The 15,673-nt window shown below is 39.0% G+C and overlaps 1 protein-coding gene across 2 annotated transcripts in view; it reads right to left on the reverse strand.

The window, feature by feature from the left end:
* Window positions 1–222: 222 nt before the first annotated feature.
* ppargc1b (peroxisome proliferator-activated receptor gamma, coactivator 1 beta) overlaps window positions 223–15,673 on the reverse strand; it is a 132,112-nt gene continuing 116,661 nt past the window's right edge. Inside the window, exons 5-13 of one of the 2 annotated variants that reach the window (XM_033974333.2) lie at window positions 12,014–13,028; window positions 11,508–11,553; window positions 8,330–8,394; window positions 7,345–7,752; window positions 6,442–6,685; window positions 4,930–4,987; window positions 3,570–3,688; window positions 1,556–1,677; window positions 223–1,181 (exon numbers count right to left, since the gene is read on the reverse strand). In XM_033974333.2, the coding sequence (XP_033830224.1) occupies window positions 1,090–1,181; window positions 1,556–1,677; window positions 3,570–3,688; window positions 4,930–4,987; window positions 6,442–6,685; window positions 7,345–7,752; window positions 8,330–8,394; window positions 11,508–11,553; window positions 12,014–13,028 (2,169 nt within the window). In that variant the 3' untranslated portion in view covers window positions 223–1,089. Of the gene's footprint in view, window positions 1,182–1,555; window positions 1,681–3,569; window positions 3,689–4,929; window positions 4,988–6,441; window positions 6,686–7,344; window positions 7,753–8,329; window positions 8,395–11,507; window positions 11,554–12,013; window positions 13,029–15,673 lie in introns of both variants that reach the window. The other variant, XM_055224884.1, reaches the window with a different exon arrangement.

Consider the following 15,673-nt stretch of genomic DNA (forward strand, 5'->3'; position numbering starts at 1 on the left):
ACAAATAATCATCTAAATTCTAAACTTCCATGTGAAGCAATACAATAATTACCAAGCAATTACCAAGCTTGGTAAGAGAGAAATTATATGTGTAATAATAATAGAAAAAAGCAATATTTTGAATAGCTTAGGTACATATTTTCCACATAAACAATGGGTTTTTGACAAACTACATAATCAAACAAGCAGCAGCCAGTAGCACACACCTCTGTACTGAAATCAACATGGCGGATTAACGTGAAGAAGGGGGAGAGTGGAGGACAGCGGAGGCGTTTTGCTCCGTACAGTGCATAGATTAAATTAAGGAAGCACTACAATTACAAACAAAATAATAACATGATTTTTTTTTCAACTTCATTTTCAATTTGTAAACTTTTATCAGTCAGATGATTAAATGTTATGTTGTTATATTATTTGTCCATAACACACACACGACAGATTTTAAAATTGATCACATACACAATTTTTTGCTAAAACAAAGCTTGAGTTTTTACATGTTTTTTTTTCCGATTACACAACCGCACGACTGACCGAACTTCATGGCAGAGACGAGTTTCCACCACGTTTTTGACCAGAATAACTCCTTAATTATTAATTTTTTTATACAAAACGAAGAAAACATAGGACACGCACACGCTTTAACACACATCACGACGACCAACGCGACGCAGGGCTAGCAAAGGGTCTGCTACGCAAGTCTCTCGCGCCCCAAATTTACCCAAGACGCGGCTAAAACGACACCAGAACAGACAGGAAGCAGCTTTCTGTTATTGAATGTTCAGCAGTTTGTACCATTGCTCTGTTTAAAAAGTCACTCTCCTCCTTTTCGTCTTCCTTTTGGGCTCCGAGTGGCTTCCTCAATTATAAGCAGTATCCTCCGGTGAAAGAAAGAACTAAAAGCAACAAAAAACTAAAACAAAACAAAAAAAACAAGGTCCGTTTTTACTTCCAATGGTAAAAATGTAAACATTAGCGAGGTCGCCTTGCATGGAGGAGTCAGGAGTCCCCGTGTTTGAGCAAAGACGCGTTCTCTTTTGGAGGAGGCTGCTGCAGTTTTACTAAGGCTGGCCAGGCGGGGGCGCTGTACTGTCAGCGGTGCAGGGACTTCTGGGCTTCTTTGAGCAGAGTGTCGAAATCCAATGCGTCATATTTGCTCTTCACTGGACCAGGACCGGCCTCGTCTGGAAGAGAGAGGACAACAATAGCACCATACAATTTAATATTTGCTGTTAAGATCTAAGTCTGATCAAGGTAATTATTGTAAATGTTATTGATTTTTGTAACATTTAGTGACCCTTAAATTGACACTTCAATCAACCACTTTCAATTGGTCTAACAGATATCCACACTTCAATCTCCGCCCCTGCAGCCTGGTGTTTGTAATCAGAAACACCCTGCTGTAATCGGGGCAGAGGGGTGATGTCACCAACTACTTGAATTTGCTGAGGCCACTGAAGCCACCACACACTTTTAGGTGTTTTTGACCAGAAAGCTGCAAATTTTCAATGTTCAATGCTATATACACAGTTTAGTGCGTGTACAGTTGTATCTTTACCGAGGTCGATGTAGCGTTTTCGGGTCAGCCTCCTCAGTCCTGTGGGGGCGCTGTTGAACACGGTTTCTCTCCGATGCCTCTGGCCTCCATTCTGACGGATCTTAATGACGCCACACCTCTCCCTACAACAAGATTAAAACACAACATACATTTATTGTAACTCTTACAGCTGTAGCTATTACAACTGTTACAACTAGTGCTACTGTTATTATTACCACTACTATGCACAGATTTCTACGTGGTGCAAGGAAAAGCAAATAAACCATCTTGCCGCCAATGTCAAATGCTTTACATTAGCTGTATGCTAATATCTATAAATCTATGTTATCTATAAACTCTACACCATAACACCCCAAGTTTATATGCAGTTTATAAATCCTATTATCAAAGTAGGGCAGTAATTCTCTTTAAAACCCAGTGAATGACACTCAGTACACTTTGTCCCATTTCCGTTCCCTCTTTACAGTGAAACTAGGCTGCATTCACACTCTCATGGTCCCAGTTTAGTCTAGTCCCGGTTTAGTTCTGGGTTAAGTCAGTTTGTTTTGTTTATTTATTTGAAATTTGAATTTATAAAAATAGGATAAAATTGGAGCTTTAAAGAAACTATACATATTTATTGTTGAAAATTGCATTCTACTGAATAAAAATATTTCATTATGATTGTTGCATCAAAAATTTGTCAAGGCTTTTCTGTACCATCCATCAACATTGAGTTTACAATAATACTATTGTGGCAAGACTTATAGCCAATAAAACTTTTTCTTGGCTTTCTGAGACTTAAAACTAAATAAAAAGTACTGGTATAGTGCATTGAGATGCTAATCAAATCGTAACAATAAACAAAATGCATTTATCTGGTAAAAAAAAAGGGCCTCAGATGTCACCAATATCGCGATAACCGATAGCCCATCCCTTATATTGAGTATCATTGCACTTAGTAATTATTGTGACAGGCAGCTCAGTGGACATTCAAGGTGTAAATCTAAGTCTCTGGTGATTCGATTTGATTTCAATTATTGGTCCCAGTTTGATATAAAATGATTTATGATTCTAAAATGATTCTCGATTCTAAAACAAAAACATTTATTTTACACATTTCAAGTTCCCTGTTGTAACGTTCTTTTAGTTAACTGTACATCCATACAAAATAGAATTGTTCTTAGATCAGGCAAGAATCAGAAAGAAGGTATTGGAAATTGTATTTATTTGTATTTCTTATTTTAATAGTTCATAAGTCAATAAAAATACAGGTGTACTCAATCATTATCTAGGCCTAGTTAATTCCATACGACTGTGATAAAACTTAAATATACAGGCCTATTTCTCAAATATAAAAATTATAAATAGTTTCTAATACATTATAAATCTTATTTATGATGAATGGGGCTCTGGCCCTTTAACTCCGATAGGTTGTGTGCATATGTGTCTGTGTGTGTGTGTGTGTGTGTGTCCGTATGTGTGTATGTATGTGTATGCATATGTGTGTGTATGTGTGTGCATATGTGTGTGTACTCAGACACACACCCCTCCTCCTCACTCTCGGTGCACAGAGCAGAGGAGAGAGCCCAGAGGCAAACGATGACTTAAACACACTATAACAACAGTTTGTAATGGCACAACATGTCTTAATTTTATTTTATTTAATACAACGCAAAGGTTTATTCCCAAGAGAATCACGAGTAAACTCCGCAGAGGGAGTGTCAGTTGAATTTTAAGGGGGCATTTCACCGTGAAAACACTGTTGTTGAAGTAATTTAAAATCGATTTTTGAGAATTTGGAATTAATCCAGAATCGCTAAAACGTAAAATCATGATCGTTTTAAGAACACATTTTTTTCCAACACAACAGTGAACATGGTTTAGTTTTCCCTTCGCTGCACACTTTGTCCCTCAGCTGTTCCCTCCTTTTTTCACAGCGAACCTAAAACTCCTGACCCATGAAAGTTCCCGTTGTCCTGGCGACATAAATAGAATTCCATGTTCTAGCTGTGGTTCACGCGGGGATACTCACTCGTTGCAGATGATGACTTTGCAGTCTTCGGCCTTCCCGAAAACCTGGAATCGTTTGCGCAGCATGTTTTGGGTCACGCTGCTTGGGAGGTTGTGGATGTAGAACACCTGGCAGTTGTCCTGGCAACAGAGAAACCATGGCAACAGTCAGACAGAGGACAGAGATGGCGAATCACAGCATTTGGAAATAAAAAAGGATGATTGGTGCATTGAAGTTTGTTTTGTATGAAATATGAACATCAAAGCAGACCTATTATTAGTCGACTTTCTTGAGCTTTTAACCATGTTATAGTTGTTTCCGCTCACCATTTACTCACCCGACGGTGTATTTGGAGTGATTTGTGCACGTTTTAGCAATCTTTAGTTGTTTATTTTCAAGATGCCATTTTGACAATAAACAGTTTCTTATTGCCACGGGCATACGTGCACTGCTCAGCACATACTTTGTTTGTCAAGTCATTTTCTAAATCGGTGATATGCTTAAGATTCGGTAGAATTGTTTTATTTGAGTCATTTGGGGAAATTAAAAACAAATCTCACTGCTGAGTGATGTGCAGCTGTACATCGGTGGTGCTGACAACTTCACGGGTCGTTGTTGTGATGACATTTGTGACACCGCAGTTTGTTCTTATTTCTCTAATTAAGTCATTTTAGGTGAATATAGTGATTTAAAATGTGTAAATGATAACATAATGACCACGGGTGTCATATATTATAACTATACGGTCGACAGAACCTCAATAACTTTAACATTTTTTAAATACTTAGATACTTACATAGGGTATAATATAATTTCTATTCCATGGTTACAGTTACAGGTTCAGAGGGAGGGCAGGGGTCTGTATAATTCTAATAGAGATATACTGTTTATGGATCATAAGTTTGGACATTTCTTTCATAAATGCTGAACGATATCATTATATATTTAAGATTAAACCATAAGATTGCATGCTTGTGGAGCCAAAGTCTTTTCAACTGACAACAATCATGTCTTTGAGGTTGAATAATGGCACCACTTTCTGAAGCTGTTGAGCTCCATAACCTTGAATATTATGTTATGTTTGCATGATGTATCTATAAACAACTACATTTTATACTTTGGTTATGTCATCATAAGTATAAGATAAGTATAAAATGAAAGTATAAAATTTCTAGCAAACAAAGTCATGCTAACCCACCCTTCACAAATAAACAAAATCTATAGAAAAAAAAAAAACTTCAGTAAGCAGCTATAGTTCAAACTGGAGGCTTAGCAGAAGTTTGCAGAGTTTGGGCGATGCAGTGAAGTGTACAAATGACAGCGCAGAAATAAACCTAATCTGAACCCACTCAGTGCATTTGGGATTGAAGGCACAGTTTACCTCATCAGACGCGGCTTCCTTCCTCTCGGCTTCATCCACACAGATCTCAGAGTTCTCACTAAAACAAACGAGAGACACTGTGAGATAGGACTGAACAAAGTTAACAAAATATATATAATTGAGATTTCTGACAGGCATTGTGATTTATGATGTATGTTTAAATAGCTGGGCTGAACCATTTGGGAAAAATATCTAATTCAGATTTTTTTTTGACAAGCATTGTGACTGTGATTAGATTTGCAATTAATGTCTTAATGATAGGATTCTATTGAAAGTTCACATTTTAAACGCATCCAGACAAAAATAAATCAGGGTAAAATTGTAGCCTTTGCGATTTGCGAATTTGAGGAAAAAAACTGAAATATGAACAGCTAAACTAATGCAAGAAAGGTTTGTTAAAGGTGCATTGTGTAGCTTTTCTGATGGGGGCTTCTGCCACATGCTTGTCTCCATAAATATGTTATTGTTTTGACTGAAATGTTCCACAGTATGTCATTAAACTTACATTGTCCATTCCATCAATGCCCTGAAATAAATGGGTTTTTAATGTAAGCAGGCTTGCCTCTTCACAGATCCGACCTGTAACCTGGCCTGGATTTGTCACCTGTTTATCTCCACAGAGCTATAGAACCACAATGCCATATGGTGGAATATCTCCATGGAGACAAGCAAGTTACGCAGTGAACCTTTTCAACTCTAAACTACAGGTTCAGAGAGATTTATATAAAAGATGGAATACCGTGTTTACAGAGGAAAATATAAGTATAATGCCATACTGTAGAACATTCAAGACAAAGCATTAAAATCTTCATGGAGACAAGCAGGTGATGGAAACCACCACCCAAAAAGTTACATAGTGCACCTTTAAAAAAAAAAATCACTGTGTTTGTGATTTGCCAATTGTGACCATTCAAACTGTGATTTTGATTTGATTTGGCTTAAACCTTGAGCGTTACTGAGAGGCAATGGTGTAATAAAGAATGACTCTTGCAGGGAGCACTTGAAATGTCAAAGAAACAGGAGCTAAAGTGGAGACTGTGGAGGCTGTTGTCTTTTTATAGATAGGAATAATGGCTGCAGTGAGATGCTATGGCACATGGCGGAGTAATGAGCCGCGCAGCCTCTGGAGCTACAGCGCAATTTATAGAAACATGTGTTTTCAATGTCACAAATATCTCCAGGAACAGACAGACCAGGGTCAGCTATGGGTATAAAGGAGTGTGAGGTATGCAGTTAGGAGCAGAAGCTAACTTTTATTGAGAAATTTGAAAATATATACTCGGTGTCCCTCCCCTTACCATATATTCACTGTCCCTCCTCTCTACCATATAGTACCACATATACTCCAGCTGTCCTATGCACTATATATTCAGGGTTAGTATGTTTTATATACAAGACCCCAAAGTATTATCTTACTTAAATAATTGCAGACTTTGCCATTTGTGAATTACAACCATTAAAATTACAAATCTCTTTACCTTGGCTCAGTAGTACTGTACTATAGAATCGTACCTTGAGTCTGTTTTGCTGGATGGAGAGTCGGGGCAGAGATGCAGAGGTGGAGATGGGGATCTGGACTGTGATTGCTCGGTCTCCTCCTCAGACGCTGGGGGAGTGGAGGACTGACATTCTGGAGCAGGAGAGTGGGAGATGTCCACACACTCATCCCGAATCGGAGGCACCGATCTGGGCTCAGAGTCCATGCTGATGCTCTCCTCCTGGGGCTTGGTCTCCACTGACGCCTCCTCTTCTGCAGCTGTTAGAAATAGAGATACGTTTAGGTTTAGGAATACACTTTTGTAACCCGACACAAAAATAACTATGGCGTTATTTAGTCATAGTTGATAGTGATGGACCACCATACCAGGGCTTTTCTGTTTTGATACCAATACCAATGGTTTTGTATTAAAATGCATTGAAACTTCTTTACTATAAAGAATTTGCCATTGACACCATAGTCTCCACTCCAGGTTCAACTGATACAAATTCACCACTCACTAATAACTGTTGCTAAATCCATCTATCAGTCTACTAATTTAGTTTTGTGGGTTAAAGAAAAGTTAAACAAATACAGAATAAAAGTGGAAATAATTTGGGAAATTATAATAATGAACTAAATTGATACAACACTATTTCAGTGCTTAAGTGCACAATTGATGGTGAAGTTATTGTTGTAGCCACACCTGCCCTGGGACAGTCTGATTTCCAGTTAGTCAATTAAATACTATAGGTTGTCATAGTATTTTTCTCAGGATTTCATTGTAAAAAAACATGTATTTGTATAAGGGAAAACTACATAAAAGAGTCAACTGAACATGTATAATTCCAATAAAAAAGCATATAGGAAAATAGTGGGAAGAAGACAAAAATAACCCCCAAACAGCAAATCAACAAATACTTCAGATTGTCACTCACACTCATTCGTGCTCATAGCCTCCTCTTTCCCCGTCTGCGCCTGTAGCATGGCTCCCAAAATGGCGGCGCTGCGTTTCCGGCTCTCTCCCAGACTCAGAGCGCAGTAATCGTGGTCCCCAAAGCTCCTCTGTGTGTCCTCTCCAGCCTGGCCCATTCGCCTCAGCTGTGCGTAGAGCTCCGTCTGTTCGGGCAGCTTCCTGTTGGGGGCGCCACGCAGCCAGGATGAAGGTTTTGGGACAGCTGTGGAGGGGGAGTTGTTGCTGGAGTTGGAGGCGAGGTTTATAGAGTCCCCGCCCCCTCCGCCGCCCTCACTTCCTGTTCCTGCGGTCGTGGTTTTGTTGCTGTCCGTCGGTTTGAAGAGCTCGTCCTCCACTGGTTTGTGAGGAGGTGTGGTGGGAGGGGTCAAGCCTAGAAGACCGATTAGACACAGTAGTAAGCATATTGTGACTGCAAAACTCTGGTTTCTGAAAGTGCTTCTAAACTCATTGTGGTGAATAATTAGGATGATCTAAATGCATACGGTAAGTGAGGAATAACTTTGGACCAATGCAAACAGTGTAAAATGAACTAGCTCCTTAGATTGTTGCAGTGGTTCTTAAACATTTAACACCAAGTACCACCTATGATAACATTTGGCTTTCCATTTACCATCAGATCTAAACCAGGACTTAATTAGGCCTATATTATGACTAACCAGGTCTAAAATGAGACTAAACTATAGATAAGGTAGTCCTAAATAATAATTAACCCAAAAAAGGAAAACATAAAACTGCTTCTAAATAAAATAAATAGTCTAACTGCAGCCTACAGTAAACTATCCATGGGTTTCAGAGTAATGAAAACAATTTAATATATCTTTTGAATGGTCAAAACCCTTAAAAAAACAAAACAAAAAACTCTTTAATTCAGTTTAATCTGAGTTTAAAAAGTGTTGGATTTGTGTAATTGTACTGAACAATGTCATTTCTTTGTAGTATAATTATACCTGCTGTTCCACACAGGTCCACACTGAGGGTCGGCTCAAAAGGCTTGGTGCTGTACTGCGACTCTCTGAAGAAAGAGACAAAGAAAAACTTAAATTAGGCTCAAAACAATAGCACCGGTTACAAAAGAATAGTTAGGGATGTCCAATTAATCACATTTTAATTGTGGTTCAGTGATTTCTAATGGTCAGTGTTTGTGGTTTGGAGCAGAGTTCAAGAAATATGACTATTTTTTTGTTAAAAGAAAAAAATGGTTTAGGACTAAACTGGGACTAAACCAGGACTAAACCAGGACTAAACCAGGGCTAAACCAGGACTAAACCAGGACTACATAAGGACTACACCAGAACTATCACAGGGCTAAACCAGGGCTAAACCAAGGCTAAACCAGGGCTAAACCAGGGCTAAACCAGGACTAAACCAGGATTAAACCAAGACTAAACCAGGGCTAAACCAGGACTACATAAGGACTACACCAGAACTACACCAGGGCTAAACCAGGGCTAAACCAGGGCTAAACCAGGACTAAACCAGGATTAAACCAAGACTAAACCAGGGCTAAACCAGGACTACATAAGGACTACACCAGAACTACACCAGGGCTAAACCAGGGCTAAACCAGGACTAAACCAGGATTAAACCAGGCCTAAACCAGGGCTAAACCAGGATTAAACCAGGACTAAACCAGGACTACATAAGGACTACACCAGAACTACACCAGGGCTAAACCAGAATTAAACCAGGGCTAAACCAGGACTAAACCAGGACTAAACCAGGACTAATATTTCCAGATGCCCAACCTTGTTTTAGTTTCTTCATGCTAGCATCACATCACCTTAACCTCATGATATACTTTTGCCCCATCTTTTCCCATGCTTAGCTACATTTAGGCCTAGAATACATATCTATTTTTAACCCATTACCAGCGATTTAACATCGTCCATAAAAGGCAGTCAGTGCACAGCTTATTTCCAAATCATAAAGCACATTTTTCAGCTGATGTCGACTGAATTTGAATTATGCCCCTCTATGTAAATGTAACTGGCATTTCTCCATTACTCTCCATGTCTTATCACAACGACCACATGTGCGGTCCTCTCCTCCATTCTCACGACTATACCAGGACTAAAACCAGAGCTATACCAGGACTAAACCAGGACTAAACCTGGACCAAACCAGAGCTACACCAAGACTAAACCAGGACTAACTCATGGCTCAACCGAGGCTAAATCAGGACTAATGCAGGACAAAACCAAGACAAAACCAGGGCTGAACCAGGTCTAAAGAGGGACTAAACCAAGGCTAAACCAGGACTAAACCAGGGCTACACCGGGACTAAACTAGGACAAAACGTGAGATAAAATCTTAACTTTGTTTATAGTAACATACATTTATAAATATATTGCAAATCAGGACCAAAATAAAAACAGTAGACCAGCTACCAGAAACCAGGACTGAACAAGTATTTTGGCTTCAGATTTGAAAGAAAAATAAATATAAAATGTTTCATAGGAAGATTGAATTTGGAGATGGACAAAAGCCAGTGAGGTTTTTATACAAGAAAAACATTGACGCGCGACTTGGAGGAGAGCCATTTTGGGAAGCAAAATTAAATGAGAGGTTAATTTAGAAAAGCAACAATACGTCTGGAGCAAACACAGCTAAATATGAAAGAAGCAGGTTCCAATTCATTACAGGGAAAACACGTTCTGGGCAGACTGGGACACTGGAAATTCAATATACTATGTGCACCATTGTGAAAAGTTTATGAGCAACAGCAGTGTTGTCATAACACTAAAATTTCAAAGTCAATTTTGAGATTAAGGAATTGGCTCGATACCCATTTTTATACCAGGATGCTGATTAAAAACACAATTTTCAGCACAAAATAATAGTTTCTTTAATATTACCCCATACTATTTCTAAAAGAACTAGAAGAACACCAAAAAAATACATACTACACATTCTTGTGGCTTACCTTTTAAACATGCTTTATGTCACAAAGTATTTCACGTTTAAAATAATGTGGAATTTGGAAAGTAGACTATTCACCTCTGTTTTGAATGAGGCATTTAGCTGTTTGAGCTTGCTCTGCTGTCAGAAACATGAATGAAATTTGGCAAAGTAAACTAACAAGCAACTTATCCTCTGTAAATGCTATGCTAATAGAGCAATGTGTTACACAACTGGACCATAGAACAAGTCCGGTGATGGTTTATAGGCTTAAAAATGTGCATTACAAGTCCAGAGTTTTATCTATGATGCAATGATGCAACAAACCAGGAATATAGTTGATCCAGAGTGCACTGACAAGACAAAAAAGTGCTAGTAAATTCCGTATTTGTGTGTTAAAAAGAATAATAAAGTCTTGAAATATCCAGGTAATATAATACGAGGGTCATTCAATAAATGAGGTGAATTTTTCGGTATAAGGACTTTTAATACAGTTAGAAGCTTACTTTTTTTTTTTTTTTTTGTTTTACTTGTTTTTCACATGGATTTAATTTCTTTTGCAGATAAAAAAAAAAAAAAATTGAGAGTTTTGGCGATTGACAAAGATGGCCAACCAAGAAGCATGCTCCAGGATTGAACAGCGGTCAGTTATCAAGTTTTTGGTTGGTGAAGGGTGCAAACCCATATTCATAGGAGAATGTCAACTGTGTATGGTGCCACATGTTTCAGCCAAAAAAATGTCTACAAGTGGCCTAAATTGTTTAAAGAAGGACGGAGCAGTGTTGAGGATGAAGGCAGGCCTAGGAGGCCTACAGAAGTGAGGTCTCCTGAGGTGATCGAACCATACACAGTTGACATTCTCCTATGAATTTCAACGGGTTTGCACCCTTCACCAACCAAAAACTTGATAACTGACTGCTGTTCATCCTGGATCATGCTTCTTGATTGGCCATCTTTGTTAATCGCCAAAACAAAGTTATTTTTTTAATCTGCCAAAGAAATTAAATCCCTCTGAAAAACAAGTAAAACAAACAAACAAACAAAAAAGTAAGCTTCTAACTGTATTAAAAGTCCTTATACCAAAAAATTCACCTTATTTATTGAATGACCCTCGTATAAATATCCTTTATAATCCCAATATCATTTGTTGACAAATAAAAATATTGGTTGACTAAAAGTTAATTGATCAACCATAATTATAATCACAGTAAAGTATATAGAGCTCACCCTGTGGACTTGGGGTTCAGAGGCAGACAAAGGCAAGCTCGCTTCTCTGGAATCACAAAATCAGGATACGTTTAGGCCATTCACATCATATAAGAAATACTCAGGGGTATATATAAAACTAACATCTACATTATATTACAATATTACATTACATCAAAATATTATTCATAGGGTATAGGTGTATAGATATAATTCAGTAAACTTAGAAATGTTTAAAGACTAGCATTGGAGAGGGCTACCAGTAATGTTTTTTTTTTTTTTTGTTAAGGTATACTTTTGGCATTGGGGGTACAGACAGAATTGAAAGGACATATTGTCATTATCATTACCATAGGATCATAATGTGACCTGTATTATCAAAATGATCTATTACCAATTAATCTTGACATCCCTAATGTAGTGTGTGTGTGTGTGTTTTAAATGCAGAATAGGCAAACCAAAGTGTAGTTGTGTTAGCAGTAATTTTGACCCTTGGAACTTGTTTGAAAAGTCAGTAGTTTTCGTACCATGGTGGCAGCACGGCTGGGTCTGCTCCGTTGCCATGGTGCTGCTGTCCGTTGCCGTTAGAACCGTCTCTGCTGTTGAACTCTCTGGAGCTTGCGTTAGCTTAGCCGCCAACTTGCCCTCGTTTTTGTCCTCCCTCTTTTCCACCGCGACTGGCCGGGTCAGACGATGTCTTTTAGCGAAACGACTGGGAAAAGAAGCTAAACGTCTAGACCTCCGCACTGAAAAGGATCCACTCTCCTCTGCAATGGTGTCCTGCGAAATATCCATGGAAGAGCTACTCCTGTCTGGGGAGGAACTGTCAACTTTGGGGGTGGTAGTTGAACTGGAGCTTGGGGTTGACTTAGCCTGGGCAGGAGTAGCGCTTGCCCCCCTGTTCGGGCTGGAAGATTGGACATACGGCGGGCTGTGCAGTCTGTAAGGCTTGCTCACGTCGTAGGAGCTAGTTTGCTGCAAGAGCTCCCGCAAAAGTGAATTGGCTTTGACCTCCCTTCGCCGCGCAAACGGAATCCTCTTGGGGTTAGCATTAGCATTAGCAGTTCCACTAGCATGCCCCGTTGACAGGTTAGTCCCGGGTGTAGCCACAAGCACAACCCGCGTGTGAGAGTTCGTTTGGTTGGAGGATTGGGTGCGAGATCGGTTCTTTTGAGCGTCTCTATCTCGGCGCTCCCATCCTCCATGTTGCTTGCGCGAGGGCAGGCAGTACGTGTGCATGTAAGTGATGAGATCCACAACTGACTGGAGCTCTTTTTCCGAGCTGAACTGCGGTTTCGCTGGTTCAACTTGCACCTGTATGCTAGCTCCTTCGATTTCACTGCTGGAAGAATCATCTTCCTCTTCCTCCTCGGACTCGCTCTCCTCCTCCTCCTCTTCCTCCTCTTCGTCGTCCTCGGATACGGCCGCGATAGTGTCCTGGTTGTCGCGGTGACCGGACGTGGTGAGGTGGCGGTGGAGCTCGGTGCAGAGGCGGCTGGAGGGGCGGACCGCTCGGGGTTTGCGCTCCAGAGGGAGGTCGATCTGGACGGGGGAAGAGGAGGCAAAAACATTAGCATATTTTAATAACTCATAAGTGACATTTTCATACGACATAAACATGAAATCTGGTTGTGATCATGTGACATCTCAACATTGTAGAATAGTTTAAATTGCGCTGGAGAACAAGTCAGAATTCTATGGTTGAATTTGCTGTTTATTTGTCAGATTACAGATTTGTTGACCTGGTTTATGGTTAATATATCTGTAATTACGGGGCCTATCGACGTGATTGTTGTCAGTTGAAAGGATTTAAAGACATGAGATTCGTGGAGCCAAGTTCGTGGAGCCAATCCTTAACAAATAATGATAAAGTTCAACATTTGTGTATTTATATTTTGGATATTTCTTTCAAAAACAGTGAATCTCCCACAGCGTTACATAGGCCCTTGCCCACCATCTAAAAATATGACATCAAATTCTAATTACATCCTGGTCAAAGACAAAACATTTGACCATTTACCATTGACCATTTTATATTCCTCTATATAGCATTAAACGTATCTATCTCTATGGAGAAAAGCAGCTGACTCTACTAGGTCAAATTAGAGGTCAAATTTGTGGTGAGGCGCCCCTGCTCACAGTAAGCACGCATGTTTTTCAAAGTAATTTTAGAGCAAAAACACCCGTGAGAAAATAAAGTTTACTGAGAAAAGTTACACAGTGCAGCTTTATCTTTGGGTTTTTATTTTGCACCAAATCTTATGGGATCACTTTGAAATCACCTCCTTTCTGGCACACTGAATAATACATAACTGCAAATCCAGCAATTCTGAACCTGCTGATGGTGTCAAGACAATGATTAAACCAAATGTGCCAAACCAACCCATACAAAAGAGCCAACATAGGCAAAGGCGTCAATATAGTCACAATATTGCTCCATGCATTCAACACTATCCGTTTGTTTAGTTTAGCACATTTCTTTTTGATTTATTGGTGTAAAGCCATGTCAGGTGATATATGTGCATTCTAAGCTACTGCATTTCGCAAGAACAACATTCACGTCAAAGGTGCACTATGTTTTCTGGTATGCTTGTCTCCATGGAGATGTTATTGCTTGCTTGGAAAGTTATCTATCTAGCTTTTTTTTTTCAACTGCAGGTATTTTCATGGATTAAAGTGGACTTATTTCACAAAAATTGACTTTTCAGAGCTTGTTTCCCTTCTTATTTACCCTCTCGAAGTTGTAATTATTTGAATAATCGTTATTTTCCTGTATTCAAGACATAACTGCTCCGATCATCTCCAGTTCATGCCCACTGCTTGGTACTTACTTCGTTCTCCAATTTTATTTTCTTAATCGATGATCCATGTAGGATTCAGTGGCATCACATAGTCATTTTGATATAAATGGGGAAAAAATCTATTACTCGCTAGCATGATCTGCAGTTATCCATAGGAGGTGCCGGTTCTGCACAGCTCTTTATTGTAATGACATTTACGGTGACGTCAGCTCCCACTGGGCACCACAGTTTTCTAAGGTTGAAGTCAGTGGACTTGTTTCTTTTATTACGTCGTTTTAGATCAATATTGTCATTTAACAAGTACAATATGTCTTCTTTAAAAATGCATTCTTATTATGACTGTGTAGAAAAGTTACACCTTTTGGGGGAAAAGAAAACTTGAAAACAGTGCTCATGAGGAAGTCTCTCACTCATGACTGTAACCCATTACATTTGATTGTTTTTGTCTAATTGATTTTCCCCAACAGCATCGCTCAACATTTCTCATTACTTTGCAATAAGATGCTCACAAACCAAAAATAGACAGACCAAAATAGGACTGTACCATTTTGGGAAAGAATATTTGATTGTGAATAACAATATATGTTTAAAAGTAGGATTCTGTTCAGAGTCCATAATGTAAACAACTCCACGAGCATTAACAGAGAAAGAGGACTGAAGTATGAACTGATAAACTAATACAAGAATCTAGGATTGTCAAAAGTATCAAAAATCCGATACTAATCGATACTGAAACTGGTACAGTCATTTGAGTAGATATCAATACTCAAAAAGTCACATTCATAGTTTTAGAATCATCTTGAGCTGTATCAGAACAAGACAAATAAACTTATATATGCCTATGGACCACTGGAACCTACCATTACACAGATATAAGGCCACATGGGAATATAAAAGAAAGTACTATGATTTAATGTTGAAAACCACATTCTATTGTCTAAAAAGTGTTCATTTTTATTATGATTGTAGTATCAAGCCTATTCCTTGGAATCAAAATAAAGTTTGAAATGTTAGTATTGTGACAACACTAGATGAATCCCAAGCATTTTAAAACGATTTTTCTATAAAGGCAGAATAGTTCTTTGCAGAGGGCGTTCTAATATCTAATAAAGCCTTTGATAACGGCACCAACTCAAATTGCGATTTCTATTTAATTGCGATATATTGTGCGGCACTAGGCCAAACCTCCATTGGATTACAGATAGTGACATGGAGGCGAACAGCAGGTTTGGAGCTGGTGATTCACTCTACAGCTGTGACCCAAAAGATTTATTTATTTTATATTACTCACATGGATAAAGTACAGCACAGCCCTGTCAGCCTATAACCCTCACCATCTGCTGCTGCTGAAGTGAAGCCGAGCCACATTCAAAGAGGTTAGAGGCA

Source organism: Periophthalmus magnuspinnatus, chromosome 10 (assembly GCF_009829125.3).
Source record: "Periophthalmus magnuspinnatus isolate fPerMag1 chromosome 10, fPerMag1.2.pri, whole genome shotgun sequence".
NCBI classification, from domain to species: domain Eukaryota; kingdom Metazoa; phylum Chordata; class Actinopteri; order Gobiiformes; family Gobiidae; genus Periophthalmus; species Periophthalmus magnuspinnatus.